The 21,197-nt window shown below is 51.5% G+C and overlaps 1 protein-coding gene across 2 annotated transcripts; it reads left to right on the top strand.

The window, feature by feature from the left end:
• Positions 1-4,797: 4,797 nt before the first annotated feature.
• ASGR2 (asialoglycoprotein receptor 2) lies at positions 4,798-19,347 on the top strand. 2 transcript variants are annotated; one of them, XM_024235131.3, is made up of 8 exons: positions 4,798-4,938; positions 10,452-10,568; positions 10,783-10,878; positions 11,433-11,504; positions 11,947-12,033; positions 12,113-12,264; positions 18,478-18,584; positions 18,929-19,347. In XM_024235131.3, the coding sequence occupies exons 1-8, from the start codon at positions 4,872-4,874 to the stop codon at positions 19,092-19,094; spliced, it is 864 nt and encodes a 287-aa protein (XP_024090899.3). In that variant the 5' UTR covers positions 4,798-4,871; the 3' UTR covers positions 19,095-19,347. The 2 variants fall into 2 exon arrangements, with proteins under 2 accessions (XP_024090899.3, XP_024090897.3); XM_024235129.3 differs by having other exon boundaries at positions 4,807-4,995; positions 18,929-19,322.
• Positions 19,348-21,197: the final 1,850 nt, after the last annotated feature.

The following is a 21,197-nucleotide window of genomic DNA, read 5'->3' as shown; positions in this document are numbered from 1 at the left end:
TAATTTCTCCCAATTTAACTGTTTTATCGTTTAAAAAAAAAAAACTCTATGTCTTTTATTCCTAGAAGATTTTCTGAATTTTATATTTCAGAGCTTCTATTAAATTTTTTGGAGTTAACAATATGTATATATTTTTTACTTTCAAAAGGTCTCGTTTTCTGAACAAGTAGAACATACAGGAAATTCTGGGTTATCAACAAAGTGAATTCAGGAAAGCCAATAGAAAAACTGGTAAAGGATATGAAAAGGCAATTCATGCAGGAGGAAACCCAAATGATTAATAAATCGATGAAGAAATGTTCAAACCCACTGTTAGCCAGAAATGGAAAAAAAAAAGAACAAGGATATGGCATCAGCTTGGCAACAATTGGGATGTTAATAATATCAAGCGACAAAGCCAAAAAGAGAACCCTCATATACTGCTGGTGGGAGTGTGAACTGGCAGAGCCATTCTGGAAAACAGTCTGGCAGTCCTGAGTGGAATTATGTATGGCAATACTCTGCGAATGAGCAATACCATTCTGGGATATAGTTTCCTTCCTTCCTTCCTTCCTTCCTTCCTTCCTTCCTTCCTTCCTTCCTTCTTTCCTTCCTTTCTCCCTTCCTCCCTTCCTCCCTTCCTCCCCTCCTTCCTTCCTCCCCTCCTTCCTTCCTCCCTCCTTTCCTTCATTTCTCTTTTCTTTCATTCATTTTTTTTTTTTTTTTTTTGAGAAAGGGTCTTGCTGTTGCCCAGGCTGGAATGCTGTGGTGCGATCATAGTTCACTGCAGCCTTGAACTCCTGGCCTCAAGTGATCCTCCCAACTCCAGCTTCCCAAGGTGTTGGGATTACAGGCCTGAGCCACCATACCTGGCCTGGATAGTTTCAAGAGAAATTCTCACCTAGGTCCACATGGGAACACGATGAGGACATCAGTCATCACGTTAATTGTGATAGTTAGTTGTTGGCAACAATCTGAGTTCATTATTAGGGGAAATAAACTGTGATGGATACACACCATTGAATACTGTGCAGCAGTTCATAGCAACAAACCAGATATACAAATAGAAATGTAACAATACATCGTAACAAACAGCAATACAAATAGCTCTTAAAAATTTCTTGTTGAGTGAAAAAGATCAGAAACAAATGAGATATATGAAAGTCCCATTTATGTAAATACAGAACAGATAGACATGCAAACTCCATCACATATTTTATAAGGGTACCTACATATTTAGTAATATATATTGTTTCAGCTATCTACCGATGCATAATAAACCACCCCAAAGCTCCAGTGGCTTAAACCAAACTGTTTTTTCTTAAGATTCTCTGGGTCAGAAATTTGGGCAGGGCTAGGCTGGGCGGTCCACGGGGTATTAGCTGGAGTGAAACACTTGGATACAATCAGCTGGTGACTGGGCTGTGCTGGAAACTCCCAGAAGGCTTTGCTCACGTGTCTGGGGCCTCAGTGCACCTCTGTGTGGCCTCTTTCTCTCTCCATATGCTGTCTTATCCCCCAGGACTCTCTCTGGCAGGATAGCTGGACTTCCTCATAGCATGGTGACTGACTTCCAAGATTGAAAACTGAAGCTACCAGGTTTCTTGAGGTCTAGGCCCAGAACTGGCAGAGTGTCATTTCTAGTGCTTTCGTGTTGGTCAAGGCAAGTCACACGGCCAGCCCAGACTCAAGGGGAGGAGAAATAGACTCTACCCCTGGCTGGGTGGTGTGACTTGCACACGTGGTGAGGGGAGAAATTGATGGGCACCATCTGTGGGGACTGTCAGGGCACTCAGCCTTCTGGCTGCCTATAGAGAGTAGAGAGTATAAAATTGGTGAAGGGAAACAGGATGGGGGCTAGAGAAGAATGAAACAGGACAAAGGTTTAGCTCAGACCTCTGAGGAAGACCTAGTGTCATGAAGTAAGGAATATGACCAATCTAACCTTTGTGTCTGAGGTACAAAGAAACCCCAAATCAAAATCAACCAAATAAGGCCGGGAGCAATGGTTCACGCCTATAATCCCAGCACTTTGGGAGTCCGAGATGGGCAGATCACCTGAGGTCAGGAGTTCAAGACCAGCCTGGCCAACATGGTGAAAATACAAAAAATTAGCTGGGCGTGGTGGTGCATGCCTGTAATCCCAGCTACGCAGGAGGCTGAGGCAGGAGAATCACTTGAATCTGGGAGGCAGAGGTTGCCGTGAGCTGAGATTGCACCATTGCATTCCAGCCTGGGTGACAAGAGTGAAACTCTGTCTCAAAAAAAAACAAAAAAACAAAAAAACAAAATAGGATTCCATAACCCAAAACAGAAAACCTCCAACAATATGGAAACTTCAGAAATAGTCCAAGTACATGTTAACTTCTAAGTTAAAATGATTTTCAAATAGGGAGAAAGAGAAGGACACAGAGGATGAGTCTGGCTTTCTCTGTCCCTTCCCTCCCTGTAGTGCCATAAGTGGGGGTGTAAGTGACAAGCCCTGAAATGTGGAATTGGTTCAGTCAAGAGGGTCGGCCAATGAGAATGGCCCCATCCCTGGTTGGCAGTTGGCAAAGCTTGACATGCAGTAGACAATCCATCTGTGAAGCTCTTAACTGTATCTCAGGATTAAATCCACATACCCCTCAAGATGGGGGCTTCACAGTAGTGTTGTTCAGACTTTGAGTTGTGACCCATTAATGGACTGGGAAACTCAACAGAAGGCACATAGTCAGGTGAGCATTGTCATATCAAACTTTAGTGTCAACCGTGTATTTCCAAACATATTATTTTATTCACTCACTCATTCAGTAGATACTTGTTGAGCAGCTACTATGTGGCAGGCACTGGAGATCCAGGAGAAAGTAACACATACAAATGCACCTGTGTGTGCGGGTGCTTGTGTGTATGTTCTGGATCATAGCATGAAATTCGTCTCTTGCTGTGGGTTGCAGTCAGAGAGCCCGGAGGCTGCTGCTGCCTGGTGGCTGGGTGGGAATGTCAGGGTACTGGGGGGTGACTACTTCCTATGTGGGTCAGAAAGTTACAAGAACAGAAAAGGCCTCTGTTTGAATTCCTTTTTGGCACCCGGGGAAACGAGAAGCTTTATAAAGGAAACCCTGCCTGTAGCCAGCCACCCAAGTTTGGTGAGGGTCAGAAAATCATGCACAAAAACTGTGTTTTCTTTCCCGAGCTATTGTTAGCGCAAGTGTAGACAGTTAGTCAATCACGTTCCTTGCTTCATGGAAGCCAGTCTTCCTCGTAGGACCACGAAGACCCTTTCTTTTTCTTTCTTTCTTTTTTTTTTTTTTTTTTTGAGACGGAGTTTCTCTCTTGTTGCCTAGGCTGGAGTGCAATGGCGCAATCTTGGCTCACGGCAACCTGCGCCTCCCAGGTTCAATTGATTCTCCTGCCTCAGCGTCCTGAGTAGCTGGAATTACAGGCCCCTGCCACCACGCCCGGCTAATTTTTGTATTTTAGTAGAGACAGAGTCTCACCTGGCCTCAGGTGATCCACCCACCTCGGCCTCCCAAAATGCTGGGATTACAGGCGTGAGCCACTGTGCCCGGCCAGACCTTTTGTTAGGATGTTATTTTCCCCTTTACTCCATTTTGCTTTCCCAGTTTCTCTACTCACCTGGGCCGCCACCTAGAGCAAGTTGCCTCATCTCTCCGAGGCTCCGCTTCTGAACCCTGTGAAATGGGAATAACAGAAGTCCTGCCTCGTGGGGGTGTTGTGCTGTGATAAATGAGGAAACACCTTGGAGAATTTAAGGCAGTGGCTGGGCCTGAGGATAGTGTTTGTGTTGCCTGGGCTGGGGCAGGGTCTGGGCCGGACGGGGCTCTCTGAGGTTGGATTCCTCCTGCGAGGAGAGCTGTTTTTCTGCAAAGCCCCTTCCTCCTCCTGCTGCAGCTTCTGGATTTGAGAGACTTTACTCCCCAGGAGAGTGAAGCGAGTTGGGCCAGAGCTGAGAGTCTGGTGGCCGAGCCCACGGGAAGCTGGGGTCTGTGGCTCAGCTGCCGGATTGGGCAAGAGTAGAGAACTGGTCCCTGTGATCCTGGTCAGGGATATTTGGAGACACCCACAGTTCTGGGAAATTCAGAGGCAGGAAGTGAGAGGCGGAGGGAGAGAGGGAAACGGCAAACTGCACCCCAGCCCCTCCTAGCCTGGCACCCCTTCCAAATGGTGCAATGAGTGGGGTGAGTGGCGTGTGGAGTTGAGGGCAGCCCAGGGGACCCCCCTCTCTGGGAATAAGAACAGAGATGGCCCCGTCCCCTGCCCCCACCCCACAAATGAGTTACAGCTCTGTTTCCTCTTCTGTTTACTGTCCAAAGTCCCAGGCCAAGAGGTGCCAGGTTAGAGCTTGGACACTCAGACCCTGCGGTGCAGGCCTTACCCGGACCAGCCCCTCCTCCACTCTCCTCTCCTCTGTGAGCTCCACCTGCCCCAGTTCTCCTGGCTTTAACCCCTCCTTGGCCAAGGCCGGGGTTGCCTGTGGGAGCCGGGTGTCTGCTCTCCACACCTTTCACAGGTAACCGAGGCTGGGGAGGCAACTGGGACGAGGATGTTTGGGAACAAGGAGGCCTTGGTTCAGGGATGGGGAGGACCCTGTGGGAAACTGTGGGGTGGTCTGGTCCATGAGTGTGGGGAGGGGTCTCCTGGCCAGGTCAAGGCCCAAGTGGTCTCCTGAGAAGGGAAAGGACCCAGCGGGATTTCAAACCTCAGCCCAAACCCCCTGCCAACCTCAGGTCCTACCCAGGCCACCACCCCGAACCCCTCCGACCCTGCGTTCCATCCCACCGTCAACCTCCATGTGAATCTGCACCTCTGCCCCAGCCCCAGCCCTCAGAGCAACCTCAGCCCAGCCCAGCCCAGCCCAGCCCAGCTCCAGCGCCAGCCCGGGCCCCATCATGGCCAAGGACTTTCAAGATATCCAGCAGCTGAGCTCGGAGGAAAATGACCATCCCTTCCATCGAGGTGAGGGGCCAGGCACTCGCGGGCTGAATCCCAGGAGAGGAAATCCATTTTCGAAAGGCAAGTGTGCAGTTTCTGCGGCTTTGCTCCCCATCTGTCTCAGCTCGCAATTGCTCTGTCCCTTTGAGGTCTCTGCCGCACCCACGCTGTGAACAGGGACCGAGGAGGGCCCGACACCCCCGCTTGTTCCCTCACCTCACCTTCCTGTTTACCCCAGGAAAGGCATGTGCCAGAGGTGTGGGGAGATCTGGAAGATAACTTCCTGCCCTTCTCCTCCGAACCCAAGAACATGTGTGCCCCGTGTGTGCGTGTGCACGTATGTGCATATGAGGAATGCAAATTCAGCTGGGACTCTGTGTGTGTGAGTGAATGTTGTGTGTGTGTGTGTATGTGCGCGAGAGCGTGCATATGTTGTGTGTGTGTTGTGTGTGTGTATGTTGTGTATGTGAGGGTGTGTATGTTTGTGTGTGAGTGTGTTGTGTGTGTATATTGTGTGAGTATATGTTATGTATGTTGTGTGTGAGTGTATGTTGTGTGTGTTGTGTGTGTATGTTGTGCATGTATGTTGTGCGAATGTATGTTGTGTATGTGAGTGTGTATGTTGTGACTGTGTGAGAGCATGTGTGTTGTGTGAGTGTATGTATGTTGTGTGTGTTGTGTGAGTGTATATTGTGTGTGTATGTTGTGAGTGTATGTTGTGTATGTGTGTGTATGTTGTGTGTGAGTGTGTGTACGTTGTGTATGTTGTGCGTGTGTATGTTGTGTGTGTATGTTGTGTCTGAGTGTATGTATGTTGTGTGTGTTGTGTGAGTGTATGTGTGTGTATGTTGTGCATGTGTGTATGTTGTGCGTGTGTGTTGTGTGTATGTGTTGTGTATGTTGTGTGTGTTGTGTGAGTGTGTTAGTGTGTGTATGTGATTGTGTGCGTGTGTGTGTAGAGGTGGGGTGAGGGGGTGGGTGGGGGACATGAGCACAGAGAGATCCTGGAAGATTCCTGCTCCCCCCATCTCCCAATACCCTTCCCTGGATCCTTCTCTAATAAATCTCGACTGAAGGACCCAAATGTCTTGGAAATTTTTTTTTTAGAGACAGGAGTGTAGTGACAGGATCATAGCTCACTGCAACCTCGAACTCCTGGGCTCAAGCCATCCTCCCACCTCAGCCTCCCAAGTAGTTAGGACTTACAGGTGTGCGTCACTGTGCCCGGCAAATTAAAAAAAATTTTTTAGAGAAATGGGGTCTTGCTATGTTGCCCAGGCTGGTGGGAAAAGATTTTAAGGTGAGAGAGATCTGAGTAGTTCTAGGCAGAAGGGCAAGAGCCAGGGATGGAGGAGTGTCAGGTGTGTGGGTGCTGGTGGTGGAGTCGGGTTCCGTGGAGGCAGGAGGGGCAGGGGCTTGGAGCTTAGGAAGGGGATTGCTTAGCTGGGCTGGAAGGAGGGACTCCTCATTCTGAGCTGGCCAACAGAGGGAGGGCTGGTGCTGGGCAGGGCAGGGCAGGGGACAGGAGGGATAGGAGGTCCCTCCAGGGACCACTCAGGAACACCAGTAGCGTCTCCTCTCCCTGTAGTGGGCTGGCTGGACTTCCCACCAGGCGGTGTCCCCACTGGCAGAAACCCTGTCCGCCTCACTCTCCTCTGCAACTCCAGTGCCCACACGGCACCCGATACATAGTGAACACTCAGAATACTGGATGCTGCTGAATCTTCTGAGGGTGAGAGAATTTAGAGTTTGAGCAGGAGGCTTGGAGAGAGGCCAGGATTTCTGAAATTAATGGGAGAGCGAGCTCACTGGAATGGACTGAGGGACACCAGTGAAGGGCCGTCTGAAGGGATGTAGCAAAGTCACTGCATTTCTCTCCAGCAGCCTGGGTGGTGGGGGCTGGGGGAATGTCATCATGGGAGCTGACACTGATCAGCTGCTCACTGGGGCCCATCTTCCTTCCACTCATCTCAGCACTTGATTTTTTTCTGCTACCCCTTTTTCTTTTAAAGACTTCAATTATGCATGTATGAATGGTCCCACAGCTCACTCATGCTCTTTTCATTTTTTTATTCTTTTTTCTCCCAGTGTTTCATCTTACAGAGTTATTGCTGTTCATTAACTAAATTTTCCCCTTCCCCTCCCCTTCCCCTCCCCTTCCCCTCCCCTTCCCCCTTCCCCTCCCCTTCCCCTCCCCTTCTCCTCCCCTTCCCCTCCCCTTCCCCCTTCCCCCCCTTCCCCTCCCCTTCCCTTCCCCCTCCCCTTCCCCTCCCCTCCCCTTCCTCTCCCCTTCCCCTCCCCTTCCCCTCCCCTTCCCCTCCCTTTCCCCTCCCCTCCCTCCCCTCTCCTCCCCTCCTCTCCTCTCCTTCCCTTCCCTTCCCTCGCTTCCCCTCCTCTCTCTCTTTCTCATCTCACTCAGTTGCCCAGGCTGGAGTGCAGTAGCTCCATCAGAACTCACTGTGGCCTCCACCTCCTGGGCTCAAGCAATCCTTCCACTTCAGCCTCCCAGGTAGCTGGGACTTTAGGCATGTGCCACCACACCTGGCTAATTTAAAAGTTTTTTTTGTAGAGACGGTTTTGCCATGTAGAGGGGTTTTGCCATGCTGCCCAGACTAGTCTTGAACTCCTGGGCTCAAGTGATCCCCCTGCCTCGACCTCCCAAAGTGCTGGGATTACAGATGTGATCCACAGTGCCTGGCCCTAAATTTTTCTTACGCATTTCTCATCTTCCATTATTTCCACCCAGTGTGTTTTCTCTTTTCTTTTTTTTTGGAGGCGGAGTCTTGCTCTGTTGCCCAGACTGGAGTGCAGTAGCGCCATCTCGGCTCACTGCAAGCTCCGCCTCCCGGGTTCATGCCATTCTCCTGCCTCAGCCTCCCGAGTAGCTGGGACTACAGGCCCCCATTACCACGTCTGGCTAATTTTTTGTATTTTTAGTAGAGACGGGGTTTCACCATGTTAGCCAGGATGGTCTCAATCTCCTGACCTCGTGATCCGCCCGCCTTGGCCTCCCACAGTGCTGGGATTCCAGGCGTGAGCCACCACACCCGGCCAGTGTGTTTTTTCATTTCAGACATTGTAGTTTTCATCTCTAGAAGTTCACCTGGGGACTTTTAAATATCCTCCACAATTCTACTTAATTTTTTGAACATAATGGGATATGCTGTAATATCTGTTTTACCATGCTTGCCTGCTAATTCAAGCATCTGTGTCAGTTCTGGATCTCTTTTGATATTTATGAACTTCCTCGTTATGCGTTGTGTCTTCTCGTTTCATTGTATGCCTTGTAATCTTTGATTGGCTGCCAGACATTGTCAATTTCACCTCGTTGGGTGCTGGATATTTTTGTATTCATCTAAATGTTCTTGAGCTTTTTTCTGGGATGCGGTTAAGCAACTTAGAGTCAGTTTGATCGTTGGAACTCTTAATTGGTTTGGTCTCCTCGGACTCTCAGCTCCATCTCCTCAACGTGGGGAGTCTCTTGGGCTCTGCCTGGACTTCCCTTTCCTGGCCTGTAACCCGCAGACTCTTTCCAAGCAATAAGCTGGGGTGATTGGAGGGTTCCTGTCGTTTGCTTCTTATCCCTCAGGGATCTTTACTCCTCCTTGCCTGATATCCAGAGTCTTGAAAGCTGCCATGTTCTATAGTTGTCTGTTTTTGTTTTGATTGTCTCTGGGGAGAGAAGAACTCTTCCCACCTTGGGCAGACCCTGTCTTTTATGTTCAAACTTTTACCTAAGAAGCACATTACATATTTTAACTCATCTAATTATCCGAGCAATCCAATCGGGTAGCTATGACTGTGATTTCCATTTTACACACGAGAAAATGGAAGCACGGAGAAATTGAATGCTCGTGCATGATCTCAGAGCTACCTGGAGGCACAGCAAGGCTACCCTGTGGGCAGTCTGGTTTCAGGGTGGATATACAGACACGTTGCTGGGCTGACCCAGCATTGGGAGTTGATAAGTCTGACTGGGAAGCAGGACAGGGCCCTCTGAGTGGAGGGTGCTGAAGACAGCAGTCAGGGACTCAGCCGTGGAGGGCCAGCTTGGTGGGGAACACTGTGGTCATGGAGCGCTTCTGGATGGAGAGGAATGCAAAGGCATGGGAGGAAGGGGTGGGGGCAGTGAGAGGGAGGGTGGGGCTGTGCTCAGAGTGGGAGTGGGCAGTGGAGGTGTCAGAGGCCTCCCTGGGTCGAATGGGGTCCTGGGTGTGGCTGCAGTGGGGGAAGGTGGAAGTCATTGGTGTGAAAAAGATGAAGAGTTATGGATAGTCACTTACAGGGTGAGTAAGTGTCTGACTCAGGACAGTGGCAGGAAGTGACCTGGGGAGGAAGATTCTGGGCCCCTGACTGAGCCTCCCCAGGATGTGGTCCTGCTGGGTCGGGGGGTGATAGGAATGAGAAGACAGGGAAGTCCACAGAGTCAGGGTCCGAGGCCAAGAAGGTGTTCTGTTTGCAGGTGGATGCTGCAAAGAGAGGAGCTCAGGGCTGGGACAACTGGAGCTGCTCTGGGTCTGGAGGCAGCAGAGAGGGAGCCCAGCTCTGTGTGCAGGAAGACGTGGGTGTGTGAGTGTACGTGTGTGAGTGTGTCAGGTGTGTGTACGTGTGTGGGAGGGAGTATGAATGTGTGCATTAGCATGTGTGTGCACCTGTGAGAGTGGGTACAGCAGAGTGTGGTCATGAGTGTGTGCAAATGTGTGTTTTTGAGTGAAGTGAGCAGTGTGTGAGTGTGTGTGAGTTTGTGAGGGCATGTGAATGTGTGTGTCAGTGCTGTCAGGGTGCAGATGGATCAAGGGGCGGGAGAGGTACCTGTGAGATGACCTCGGGCCGAGGGGAGCAAATTTAGTGTGGAACAAGGTTTCTAGGGGAGCGAGGGCAGAGGGCGCTGGGGAGGAGGCCTTGCGTGGTGGGGGATGAGGACAACAGGTGGGATCTGGAGGGTTGTGCTTGGAGAGTGGGCTATGGTGGAATGACCCAGATTTAAGGATCTCAATGGAATTTTGGCAGGGGTGAGATTGTTCCAGTATGGATTTTAGGAAGAACACAGGGCCCAGCTTCTGGAGTCTCCAATCTGAGGGGACAGAGGCCTTAGAAGAGCTAAGACTAAGGCCCGAGGTGATCTGGAGGCCTCTGCCACTGGCTGGATGGGAGGAAAACCATTCACAGATCCCCCTTCTCAAGATGTGTGCCTAGGCAGGGCCGGGTCTGTCCCCCAGCCCCCTCTGTGTCTCCCAGTCCCCCAGCTCCAGGATCCGGGCTTTGCACACAGCTGATGTGAACATCCTGAGGCGTGTGCATGGGTGTGTGTGCACCGGGGTAGCTGCGTGTGTATATTTGTACATGGTAATATGGATGCAAGTGTGTAAGAGTGTGTGTGTAATGCTCAAATGCTGGGGTCACAGCCTATGATGACCCCCCAATGGCCCCAACCAATCCTCCCACCCAGGTTATGCCTCCTCAGGCTTTGGTGCCCTGTCTTTACACTCTGGCCCCCCACACCCTGGCTGCCGGCTCCTGATGCCTCTCTCCCACAGGGCCACCTCCTGCCCAGCCCCTGGCACAGCGTCTCTGCTCCATGGTCCGCTTCAGTCTGCTTGCCCTGAGCTTCAACATCCTGCTGCTGGTGGTCATCTGTGTGATTGGGTCCCAAAGTGAGGGTCACAGGGGCCAGCAGGGATGGGCAAGGGGTGGGGAAAGAGACATGGACAGTGGCGGGCAGTGATTGGGGTGATGGGAGGGGAAGGGATGGAGGCGGGGCGGAGCACAAGCTGGAGCAAATGCAGGGGCATTGAGGGGCCGGTCTCATGGACAGTGATGGGGACACGGCCCCTCCACCTCATCCTGCCCCCACTGCCACCTGACAAGGTGCACAGCTGCAAGCCGAGCTGCGGAGCCTGAAGGAAGCTTTCAGCAACTTCTCCTCGAGCACCCTGATGGAGGTCCATGCTCTCAGCACCCACGGTGAGGGGCCGGACGGCTGGGCTCTCATTTATCCGCAGAGGTTTGCTGGGCTCAGTGCCGAGTCTGCAGCAGGGCTGTGTGGGGTGCCGTGGGGGTGCAGGCTGGGCAAGGCGTCCAGGGGCCCTGGGGGATGTATAGGAGGGAGGCAGGTGGGGACGGACGAGGTTAGTGCCAGGTGGAGAGGTTGGATCTGTGACACCTGGAGGTGAGGAAGGCACCATGTCTTGGGCCTGTGAGCAAATCGAGTGTGGCAGGCCCATCAGAGGGGCAGGCAGGTAAGGGGTGGCTAGAGAGAGGTGGGGAGGGGCCCAGCCACCCAGGTGAGCCGTGCTGACAGAGCGAGGCTTTATTTTGAGAAAATGGGGACCCATTGAAGGGACTGAAGCAGGAGAGTGGCCTGAGCCACTGTGGCAGTGCAGGGAGCCTGGGTGGGGTCGAGGAAGCCAGGAGGTGGAGGCCTGCATCGCCCAGGACGAGGCGCTGGCCCCCGGTGCCCCAGCAGCATGAGGACGGAGGGAGGCTCAGCGGGGAAACAGCTGGCTTTCCGCTTTCAGGAGGCGGCATGGGTGACAAGATCACATCCCTAGGAGCCAAGCTGGAGAAACAGCAGCAGGACCTGAAAGCAGGTCAGAGAGCCTCCGGGGTGTGTGCGCATGTGCGTGCATGTGTACGTGTGTGGTGTGTGTAGTGTGCACGTGTGCGTGCGTGCGTGCGTGCGTGTGCCTGCAAGCGTGTGTATCTGTGTCTCTCTCCGTATGTGTGGTGTGGTATGTCATGGATCTGTGTGTGGTGTGTAGTGCAGTGTATATGTGTGTGTGTGAGATGGGTCTGTGTGTGTGCGGTATGGTATATGTGTGTGTATGAATGTGATGTGTGTGGTGTGTCTCTTGGTGTGTTTGTGCGTGATGGATCTGTGTGTGGTGTGGTGTATGTGTGGTGTACATGTGTGTGGTGTGGTCTATCCATGGTGTACGTGTCTGTGGGTGTATATGCTTCCCCAGCCACAGGCTGGAGCCTAGCAGGTGGGGACCACACCTGCCGGCAGCACTTTCAGCCTGTCTGTCCTAGATCACGACGCCCTGCTCTTCCATCTGAAGCACTTTCCCGTGGACCTGCGCTTCGTGGCCTGCCAGCTGGAGCTCCTCCACAGCAACGGTAGGGGTGGGGCCGTCTCCAGGCCCAGTGTGCCTGCCCCTCTGGCTGGATCTCATCCCCCTGCCCCCTGCCCCCTCAGGCTCCCAAAGGACCTGCTGCCCGGTCAACTGGGAGGAGCACCAAGGCAGCTGCTACTGGTTCTCTCACTCCGGGAAGGCCTGGGCTGAGGCGGAGAAGTACTGCCAGCTGGAGAACGCGCACCTGGTGGTCATCAACTCCTGGGAGGAGCAGGTGAGGCCACGCTTCCCACACGCAGGAGGAAGCCCTTGGAAGGCCTGCTCTGGGAGGCTGGATCAGGCTTATTTTATCCTTTTTTTTTTTTTTTGAGAGGGAGTCTCGCTCTGTCGCCCAGGCTGGAGTGCAGTGGTGAGATCTCGGCTCACTGCAAGCTCCGCCTCCCGGGTTCACGCCATTCTCCTGCCTTGGCGTCCCAAAGTGCTGGGATTACAGGCACGTGCCACCACGCCCGGCTAATTTTTTTGTATTTTTAGTAGATACGGGGTTTCACCGTGTTAGCCAGGCTGATCTGGAACTCCTGACCTCATGATCCGCCCGCCTCGGCCTACCAAAGTGCTGGGATTACAGGCGTGAGCCAGCGCGCCCGGCCTATTCTTTTAGTCTAAAAAAAGAGTCCAGAAGCAGAATTGTGGTGGAGTTCTGGCAGGTTCAGTGAAACAGCCACTGAATCTTTTTAGTTTTTTTTTTTTTTTAATATGTTCAACTTTCCAATCTAAAGCAGCTGTCGAGTCTAAGAGGTGGGAGGTTGCAGCCTGGAGCTTGGCAAAGAGACAGGAGCCAGGCAACCAGGTGATGCGTAGCAGGTCAGGAGTCAGAATGTGAGACAGGGTGACCGAAGGGGCCAGGACAGGGCAGAGAACACAGGGAAGGCACCCAGAGTCCCTTCTTGCTATGCTGGCCTTTGGAGTGCTGGTCTTGTGGATGAAGGAACTGAGCAGGCAGGAATCCCGTGACTCACCTGCAGAGGGTGACCGGTTCCCTCCAAGGTGCTCTGTCTTCCCTTCCCACAGCTGCTGCCAGACAGCAAAGTTCGCGGAGAAGAATCAACCCTTTAGAACAGACAGGACAGTTTTGGAAAAGGAGGGTAATAATGGTAACATTTACTGAGCACTTACTATGTGCTTTCATATGTTCACTTCTTCAAACCCCACCATCCCAGGGCACGGGTACTTGTATTATTCCCAGTTTGGGGGGTGGGGGATGTCGACACTAAGGGACAGAGAGGTTGAGTAACTTGTCGCACAGCTAGCGAGAGATGGGGCCACAATGCAGACCCACACAGCCTCTTTAGCCAGTGTTTTCAACTGCTATGTGCTGCCTTGGTACTGTGAGGTCTATGAGGGCCTTGTTCTGTATGAACTTGGAAGTTTTTTTGTTTTTGTTTTTGTTTTTTTTGAGACGGAGTTTCACTCTCCTTGCCCAGGCTGGAGTGCAATGGCGCGATCTCAGCTCATTGCAACCTCCGCCTCCTGGGTTTAAGTGATACTCCTGCCTCAGCCTCCTGAGTAGCTGGGATTACAGGTGCACGCCACCATGCCCGGCTAATTTTTGTATGTTTAGTGGAGACGGGGTTTCACCATTTTGGCCAGGCTGGTCTTGAACTCCTGGCCTCAGGTGATCCACCCACCTCAGCCTCCTAAAGTGCTGGGATTAGAGGCATGAACCACTGTGCTTGGCGTGAACTTTGAAGTTTTTTTTTTTTTTGAGACGGAGTCTCGCTGTCGCCCAGGCTGGAGTGCAGTGGCGCCATCTCGGTTCACTGCAAGCTCCACCTCCCGGGTTCACGCCATGCTCCTGCCTCAGCCTCCCGCATAGCTGGGACTACAGGTGCCCGCCATCTCGCCCGGCTAATTTTTTGTATTTTTAGTAGAGACGGGGTTTCACCATGTTAGCCGGGCTGGTCTTGATCTCCTGACCTCATGATCCGCCCACCTCGGCCTCCCAAAGTGCTGGGATTACAGGCGTGAGCCACCGCGCCCGGTCGAACTTCGAAGTATTTTAATGCCACAGTAGTTAAGCCATATGATACAGGGGCCAGAATATATGTATTGTTTACATCAGGCTCTGTTAGTACTTTACAGCATACAGTGAGTACAAACATATTTTGCTTTACTGATCAGGTTGAACTGGCCAACATTTAATCAGTTTTGACCTATAAAAATGTCAGTTTCATGCAGTTCAACCTAAGATCTCAGTGCTCTGTGATTTGGCTCATGACCATTACGACTTCATGGTGGACGGTGCTTTCGTCACTATGAAGCCAACGTGTGTCCCACTTAATGCTTTTTGCCTTGAATTTATCTGATACATAAATACCACGGTCCTCGATTTTTTCGTCACTTGCACTTGCTTGCTGTATCTCTGTCCATCCTTTCGTTTCTTACCTTTTCGAATCTCTGTTTTGAATTAATGATTCTCAGTCTTGACTATACATTGCAGTCTCTTCAAGAGTTAAAAAAAAAAAAAAATACCGACTCCTGGATCTCGCCCTTAAAAATGCTGATTTAGGCCGGGTGCAGTGGCTCACACCTGTAATCCCAGCACTTTGGGAGGCTGAGGTGGGCGGATCATGAAGTCAGGAGTTCGAGACCAGCCTGGCCAAAATGGTGAAACCCTGTCTCTACTAAACATACAAAAATTAGCCGGGCATGGTGGCGGGTGCCTGTAATCCCAGCTACTCAGGAGGCTGAGGCAGGAGAATCGCTTGAACCCGGGAGGCAGAGGTTGTGGTGAGCCGAGACTGCGCCGTTATACTCCAGCCCGGGTGACAGTGCGAGACTCTGGCTCAAAAAAAAAAAAAAAAATGCTGATTTAAATTAATCTTGGCTTCATCCTGGACCATTCCCTGAGGGGTATCACGGGGCGGCTAAGGTTAAGGTATTTCTCCTGTATAGGTTTTTTTGTTTTGTTTTGTTTTGTTTTGTTTTTGAGACAAGATCTGGCTCTATCGCCCAGGTTGGAGTGCAGTGGCATGATCTCAGCTCACTGTAACCTGTGCCTCGCGGGCTCAAGGGATTCTCCCACCTCAGCCTCCCAAGTAGCTGGGACTGCAGGTGCACAACACCACACCTGGGTAGTTTTTTGCATTTTTAGTAGAGATGGTGTTGTGCCATGTTGCCCAGGCTGGTCTTGAACCCCTGGCCTCAAGCGATTTACCTGCCTGGGCCTTCCAAAATGTTGGGATTACAGGTGTCTGAGCCACTGTAATCCAAAAACTGCACCTGGCAGGTTTTGTTTCTGATGTTTAAAAATCTAATAAGTACCTTTTCTTTTAATAGGTGAGTGTCTCATTTACATTTTAATAGATATGTTTAACCCTAGTCCTTTCTTTTTTCTGCTTTACATGCTTTTTAATTTTCTTACAATTGCTATGTGAGAGGTGTTCTTTTTGTTTTCTTCTTTATGGTATTTTGGAAACTATGTAGTTTATTTAGAGTTATTCCAGTGATTACTTGTATACCTTTAAATAATAGGCTGAAAATTATTGGCTTTGAAAACTAACAGTTTGTATAACTTCCATAGGAAAGGTGAGGAGACCAGGACACCTCTTATTCCCATGTGTCTGAGTCTTTCCTTTCCTAGGTTCCTTAAGTGTTTTATCTGAAAAAAAAAAAAAAAAAAAAAAATTTTTTTTTTTTTTTTTTTTGAGACGGAGTCTTGCTCTGTTGCCCAGGCTGGAGTGCAATGGCGCGATCTTGGCTCACTGCAACCTCCGCCTCCCAGGTTCAAGCAATTCTCCTGTCTCAGTATCCCGAGTAGCTGAGATTACAGGCACCTGCCATCGTGCCTGGTTAATTTTTGTATTTTTTAGTAGAGACAGGGTTTCACCATGTTGGTCAGTCTGGTCTTGAACTCCTGACCTCATGATCCGCCCGCCTCGGCCTCCTAAAGTGCTGGGATTACAGGTGTGAGCCACCTCGCCTGGCCCCTCAAGTGTTTTATCTGAAATTTTTTGTTTATTTTTATTTTTTGAAATGGAGACTTGCTCTTTTGCCCAGGCTGGAGTGCAGTGGCACGATCTTGACTCATTGCAAGCTCTGCTCCCGGTTCAAGCAATTCTCCTGCTTCAGTCTTCCGAGTAGCTAGGATTACAGGTGCCTGCCACCACGCCTGGCTAATGTTTATATTTTTAGTAGAGACAAGGTTTCACCATGTTGGCCAGGCTGGTCTTGAACTCCTGACCTCAGGTGATCCTCCCGCCTCGGCTTCCCAAAGTGCTGGGATTACAGGCATGAGCCACCGTGCCTGGCTTTTTTTTTTTTTTGAGACAGAGTTTTGCTCTTTTTGACCAGGCTGGAGTGCAATGGCACAATCTCGGCTCACCACAACCTCTGCCTCCCGGGTTCAAGCGATTCTCCTGCCTCAGCCTCCCAAGTAGCTGGGATTACAGGCATGCGCCAACACGCCTGGCTAATTTTGTATTTTTAGTGGAGACGGGGTTTCTCCATGTTGGTCAGGCTGGTCTCCAATTCCCGATCTCAGGTGATTCACCTTGCCTCGGCCTCCCAAAGTGCTGGGATTACAGGCGTGAGCCACCACGCCTGGACTTTTTTTTTTTTTTAATATGTAGCTCAAACTTTTCATTTCCTTTACTTATCATGTTCTCTTTTTTTTTTTTTTTGATATCTTCTTTCACGTTTTATGTCATTCTTTTTTAAATTTTTTAAGCATGTAAAGAAACTGTTCTTGGGAAGGGGGAGGGATAGCATTAGGAGATATACCTAATGTTAAACGATGAGTTAATGGGTGCAGCACACCAACATGGCACATGTATACATATGTAATAAACCTGCACGTTGTGCACATGTACCCTAAAACTTAAGGTATAATAATAATGATAAAAAAGAAACTTCTCCAACATCCCCTCATATTCTGAAACAAAGCTTCTTTTCAAAGTCTATTTTTCACCTCTCTTTTTGATATCAGTTCATTTTTCATCTGCCTCATCTTCCTCTTTCTTTTGGGGGCATAAGTTTCGTGATGATTTTCTCCATTACTTTTGTGAATGGGCACAGTGCTTTCTTTCCTATGGTTCACCCAGGAAAGGGGGAATGAATTATCCTGGACTGTCTTCTCTGATCATCTGGCACAATTTGATTCCTCCTCTCCATCTTTAACACAGAGGGCTGGATGCTGCTAATTTGTAGTCTCTGCTCAGTTGTTCCGTTTCTTGTGGTGACGGGAGGGAGGGCGGGCAGCAGGTAGCAGCACATAGTGTGTCTTGTCTCCAGGCACTTTCTCTCCAACTCCGTTGACTCCTCTGAATTTGGGGAGCAGTCTCACCTGCCTCTGAGGGCTGCCCCTTCATGCATGGGACTTTGTCCTATTTGTGGGATTCCAGAATTTAGGGATGCCCCAGTTTCTGATGCTTAATCAGAAGAGGTGAATAACTGCAACTTTAGTTGTTTTTCTAGAGAGTGAGAGTAGAATTAGGCAATTTTCCTTCAAATACTGTTGGAAGGAAAATTCCAGGCTGTCAAAGGGAATTGTTAAGTGTGCATGTTGCTCAACGGATCCATCCCTCTCCACTTTCTCCACAAAAGCAGGTGACCACACCTTCCCCTCCTACCCTACTGAACCATGGGACCTAGGTCCCCATGAACAGCTGTATGTGTAAGAGAAAGCCACTTGGAGGGGCTACCGTGCTGGGAGTGTGGGTGCGCGTGAGTCCCAGGGAGCTATCTGCAGGCTCAAAGTCTGCTTTCACCCAAGCCCCTGGCAACTGGCTGTCCGGGCTGCTTCCTCACACCCTGGTGTCTTCCTATTTTGCCCTGATTGTCAGACTCCACGTAGCTAGATCATAATGGGGCCCTGGGCCGTGGGTCCAAGCTTAGAAGCTCCCGGGCCTGACAGATCTCAGGAAATGACAGCTACACATAGAAGCGAGAGCTACCAGGGGCCGATGTACTTGAGAGGCGAGTGAAACTGAGATCTTTAGTGGGTCTGGGGTCTGGAGGGCAGTAAGAGCAGGGACCAGGGTCGGGATCCCAGGAGTTCGAGGCTGTGGGCGGAAGACAGGGAAAGAAGTGGAGCTTGGGTAGAGCCTAAGCTGGGAATGAAGGCGGACACCGGCCCAGGGCTGTGAACAGGGGACAGTGGCCACTAACTCAGGTACAGGATTGGCTCTCTGGCTCTGCAACTCCCTGCAAAGTGTGGTCACTGCAGTGCCCATCTTAGAGGGCTTCTGAGGATTAAATAAGATCATCTTTGCACAGACAGCACAAAGTCTAGCCTAGCAAATGTGCACTGAACAGTAGCTAGAGTGACAGAAGAAAAAGCTAGGAAGCAGTCTTGTCGGGAGCTGATGCTTCAGCCTGGGGGCAGATCAGGCTGGGGAAGGCTGAGGGGGGCCACGGTTCCATGCCTGCATGGAGGGAGGAGAAAGGCACAAGAGACTAGAAACTTCCTTTTTGCCTGTGTTTCCAGAAATTCATTGTACAACATACGAACCCCTTCAATACCTGGATAGGTCTCACGGACAGTGATGGCTCTTGGAAATGGGTGGATGGCACAGACTATAGGCACAACTACAAGTAAGTGGCCTCTTCCCTCATCTCCTTGTTAGATTTCTCTGGGGACAGCCCCCTGGCCTTCCAAGCTACCCTGACTTGTCCCTCAGGGACCAAATTCCCCAATCCTCTCCTCCCCAGACTCCAACCCCTCCAAAGCTGTGCTTTTCTGGGCTGGGGGTGAGGGTTGCTGGGACTGGGCATAAGAAGCATCTTTCTCTGCAGTTGGGTTCTCCCCAGACTGCGTAGCAGGGCACACCCCAGCTCCACTCTCAGCCTTCAAGGAAAATGGCCATGAAGAGGAGGAGGATGAGTAAGTCGCTTTCTCACCACTGTGGCAGAGTCCGAGTTTTCTCTTGCCTCCTTAGGAACTGGGCTGTCACTCAGCCAGATAATTGGCATGGGCACGAGCTGGGTGGAAGCGAAGACTGTGTTGAAGTCCAGCCGGATGGCCGCTGGAACGATGACTTCTGCCTGCAGGTGTACCGCTGGGTGTGTGAGAAGAGGCGGAATGCCACCGGCGAGGCGGCCTGACCCCAGCACACCTCTGGCTAACCCATACCCCACACCTGCCTAGCTCTGGCTTCTCTGTTGAGGATTTTGAGGAAAGGAAGAAACACTGAGACAGGGGTATGGGCAAGAGCTGAGCAAAGAGAGAAAGGAGGTAGTTTAAGAGTCCCTGACCCTGGAGGGCTGAGATCCCACCTCCTTCTGTAATTCATTGTAATTATTATAATCGTCAGCCTCTTCAATGGAGTAGGAAAGAAGAAACAAATGCTTGAATCTCTGTGTGGCCTGGTTACTGGGAACTGAGAAACAGCATGCAGAGAGGAGGCAGGGGGAGGGCGTGGAAGACGCAAGGCGCGCATCCTAGACAGCTGCTCCTTGGTCCCTAATCCCGAGGGACATTGGTCAGGGAAACGGGAAAGGGGCTTGGAGCAGACGGGCTTAGTGCCTGGCACTGATGGGAAAAGGGTCGGCTGGGCTGTGGCTGGAGGGTCCGCCTGGCTCCCAGTGAGAGGTGACAGCGTGCTGGCAGTCCTCACAGCCCTCGCTCGCTCTCGGCGCCTCCTCTGCCTGGGCTCCCACTTTGGTGGCACTTGAGGAGCCCTTCCGCCCGCCGCTGCACTGTGGGAGCTCCTTTCTGGGCTGGCCAAGGCCGGAGCCGGCTCCCTCAGCTTGCGGGGAGGTGTGGGAGGGAGAGGCGCGGGCGGGAACCGGGGCTGCGCCTGGCGCTTGCGGGCCAGCGCGATTCCGGGTGGGCGTGGCACTTGGAGCGGCCGGCCGGCCCCACCGGTCCCGGGCAGTGAGGGGCTTACCACCCGGGCCAGCAGCTGCTGTGCTCAATTTCTCGCCAGGCCTTAGCTGCCTTCCTGCGGGGCAGGGCTCGGGACCTGCAGCCCGCCATGCCTGAGCCTCCCCCCACCCCCGCTCCGTGGGACCCTGTGCGGCCCGAGCCTCCCCGACGAGCGCCGCCCCCTGCTCCAGGGCGCTCAGTCCCATCGACCACCCAGGGGCTGAGGAGTGCAGGCACACGCGCGGGACTGACAGGCAGCTCCACTGGCGGCCCCGGTGCAGAATCCACTGGGTGAAGCCAGCTGGGCTCCTGAGTCTGGTGGGGACTTGGAGAACCTTTATGTCTAGCTAAGGGATTGTAAATGCACCAATCGGCACTCTGTGTCTAGCTCAAGGTTTGTAAACACACCAATCAGCACCCTGTGTCTAGCTCAGGGTTTGTGAATGCACCAATCGACACTCTGTATCTAGCTACTCTGGTGGGGACCTGGAGAACCTTTGTGTTGACACTCTGTGTCTAGCTGATCTACTGGGGAGGTGGAGAACCTTTGTGTCTAGCTCAGGGATTGTAAATGCACCAATCAGGCCAGATAAGAGAATAAAAGCAGGCTGCCCGAGCCAGCAGTGGCAACCCACTCGGGTCCCCTTCCACACTGTGGAAGCTTTGTTCTTTCGCTCTTTGCAATAAATCTTGCTGCTGCTCACTCTTTGGGTCCACACTGCCTTAAGAGCTGTAATAGTCACCGCGAAGGTCCGCAGCTTCACTCCTGAAGCCAGCAAGACCACGAACCTACCAGAAGGAAGAAACTCTGAACACATCTGAACATCAGAAGGTACAAACTCCAGACACGCCGCCTTTAAGAACTGTAACACTCACCGCGAGGGTCCGCGGCTTCATTCTTGAAGTCAGTGAGACCAAGAACCCCCAATTCCGGACACACCAGGGCTCCCAAAGGAAGCATCTTTCTCTGCGGTTGGGTTCTCCCCTGACTGGGTCGCAGGGCATACCCCAGCTCCACTCTCAGCCTTCAAGGAAAATGGTCACGACGAGGAGGAGGATGGGTAAGTCACTTTCTCACCACTGTGGATCTGTCTTTTTGACCCCAAGCAGATCTAGACATATCTTCAACACAGGGTGTCACCAACAATCTCCACAGTGGGCAAACTTCCCGCTCCAAGAACATTCTGAAACTGACCTTAAAAAGACTATTCAGCCGTTATATTATTTATTTAAGATGGAGTCTTGCTGTGTTGCCCAGGCTGGAGTGCAATGGTGCGGTCTCGGCTCACTGCAACCTCCACCTCCTGGGTTCAAGCGATTCTTCTGCCTCAGCCTCCCGA

This window comes from Pongo abelii, chromosome 19 (genome assembly GCF_028885655.2).
Source record: "Pongo abelii isolate AG06213 chromosome 19, NHGRI_mPonAbe1-v2.0_pri, whole genome shotgun sequence".
Taxonomy (NCBI): Eukaryota; Metazoa; Chordata; class Mammalia; order Primates; family Hominidae; genus Pongo; species Pongo abelii.
Note: the sequence above shows the minus strand (reverse complement) of the source record. Positions and strands in the feature narration are given on the sequence as shown.

Excerpts from the sequence above, each read along its gene's own strand:
- ASGR2 (XM_024235129.3), top strand. The coding sequence starts at position 4,872 with ATGGCCAAGGACTTTCAAGATATCCAGCAGCTGAGCTCGGAGGAAAAT. Across the intron at positions 11,505-11,946 it reads GCAGCAGGACCTGAAAGCAG|ATCACGACGCCCTGCTCTTC; the intron begins GTCAGAGAGCCT and ends TGTCTGTCCTAG. Across the intron at positions 12,265-18,477 it reads TCAACTCCTGGGAGGAGCAG|AAATTCATTGTACAACATAC; the intron begins GTGAGGCCACGC and ends CTGTGTTTCCAG.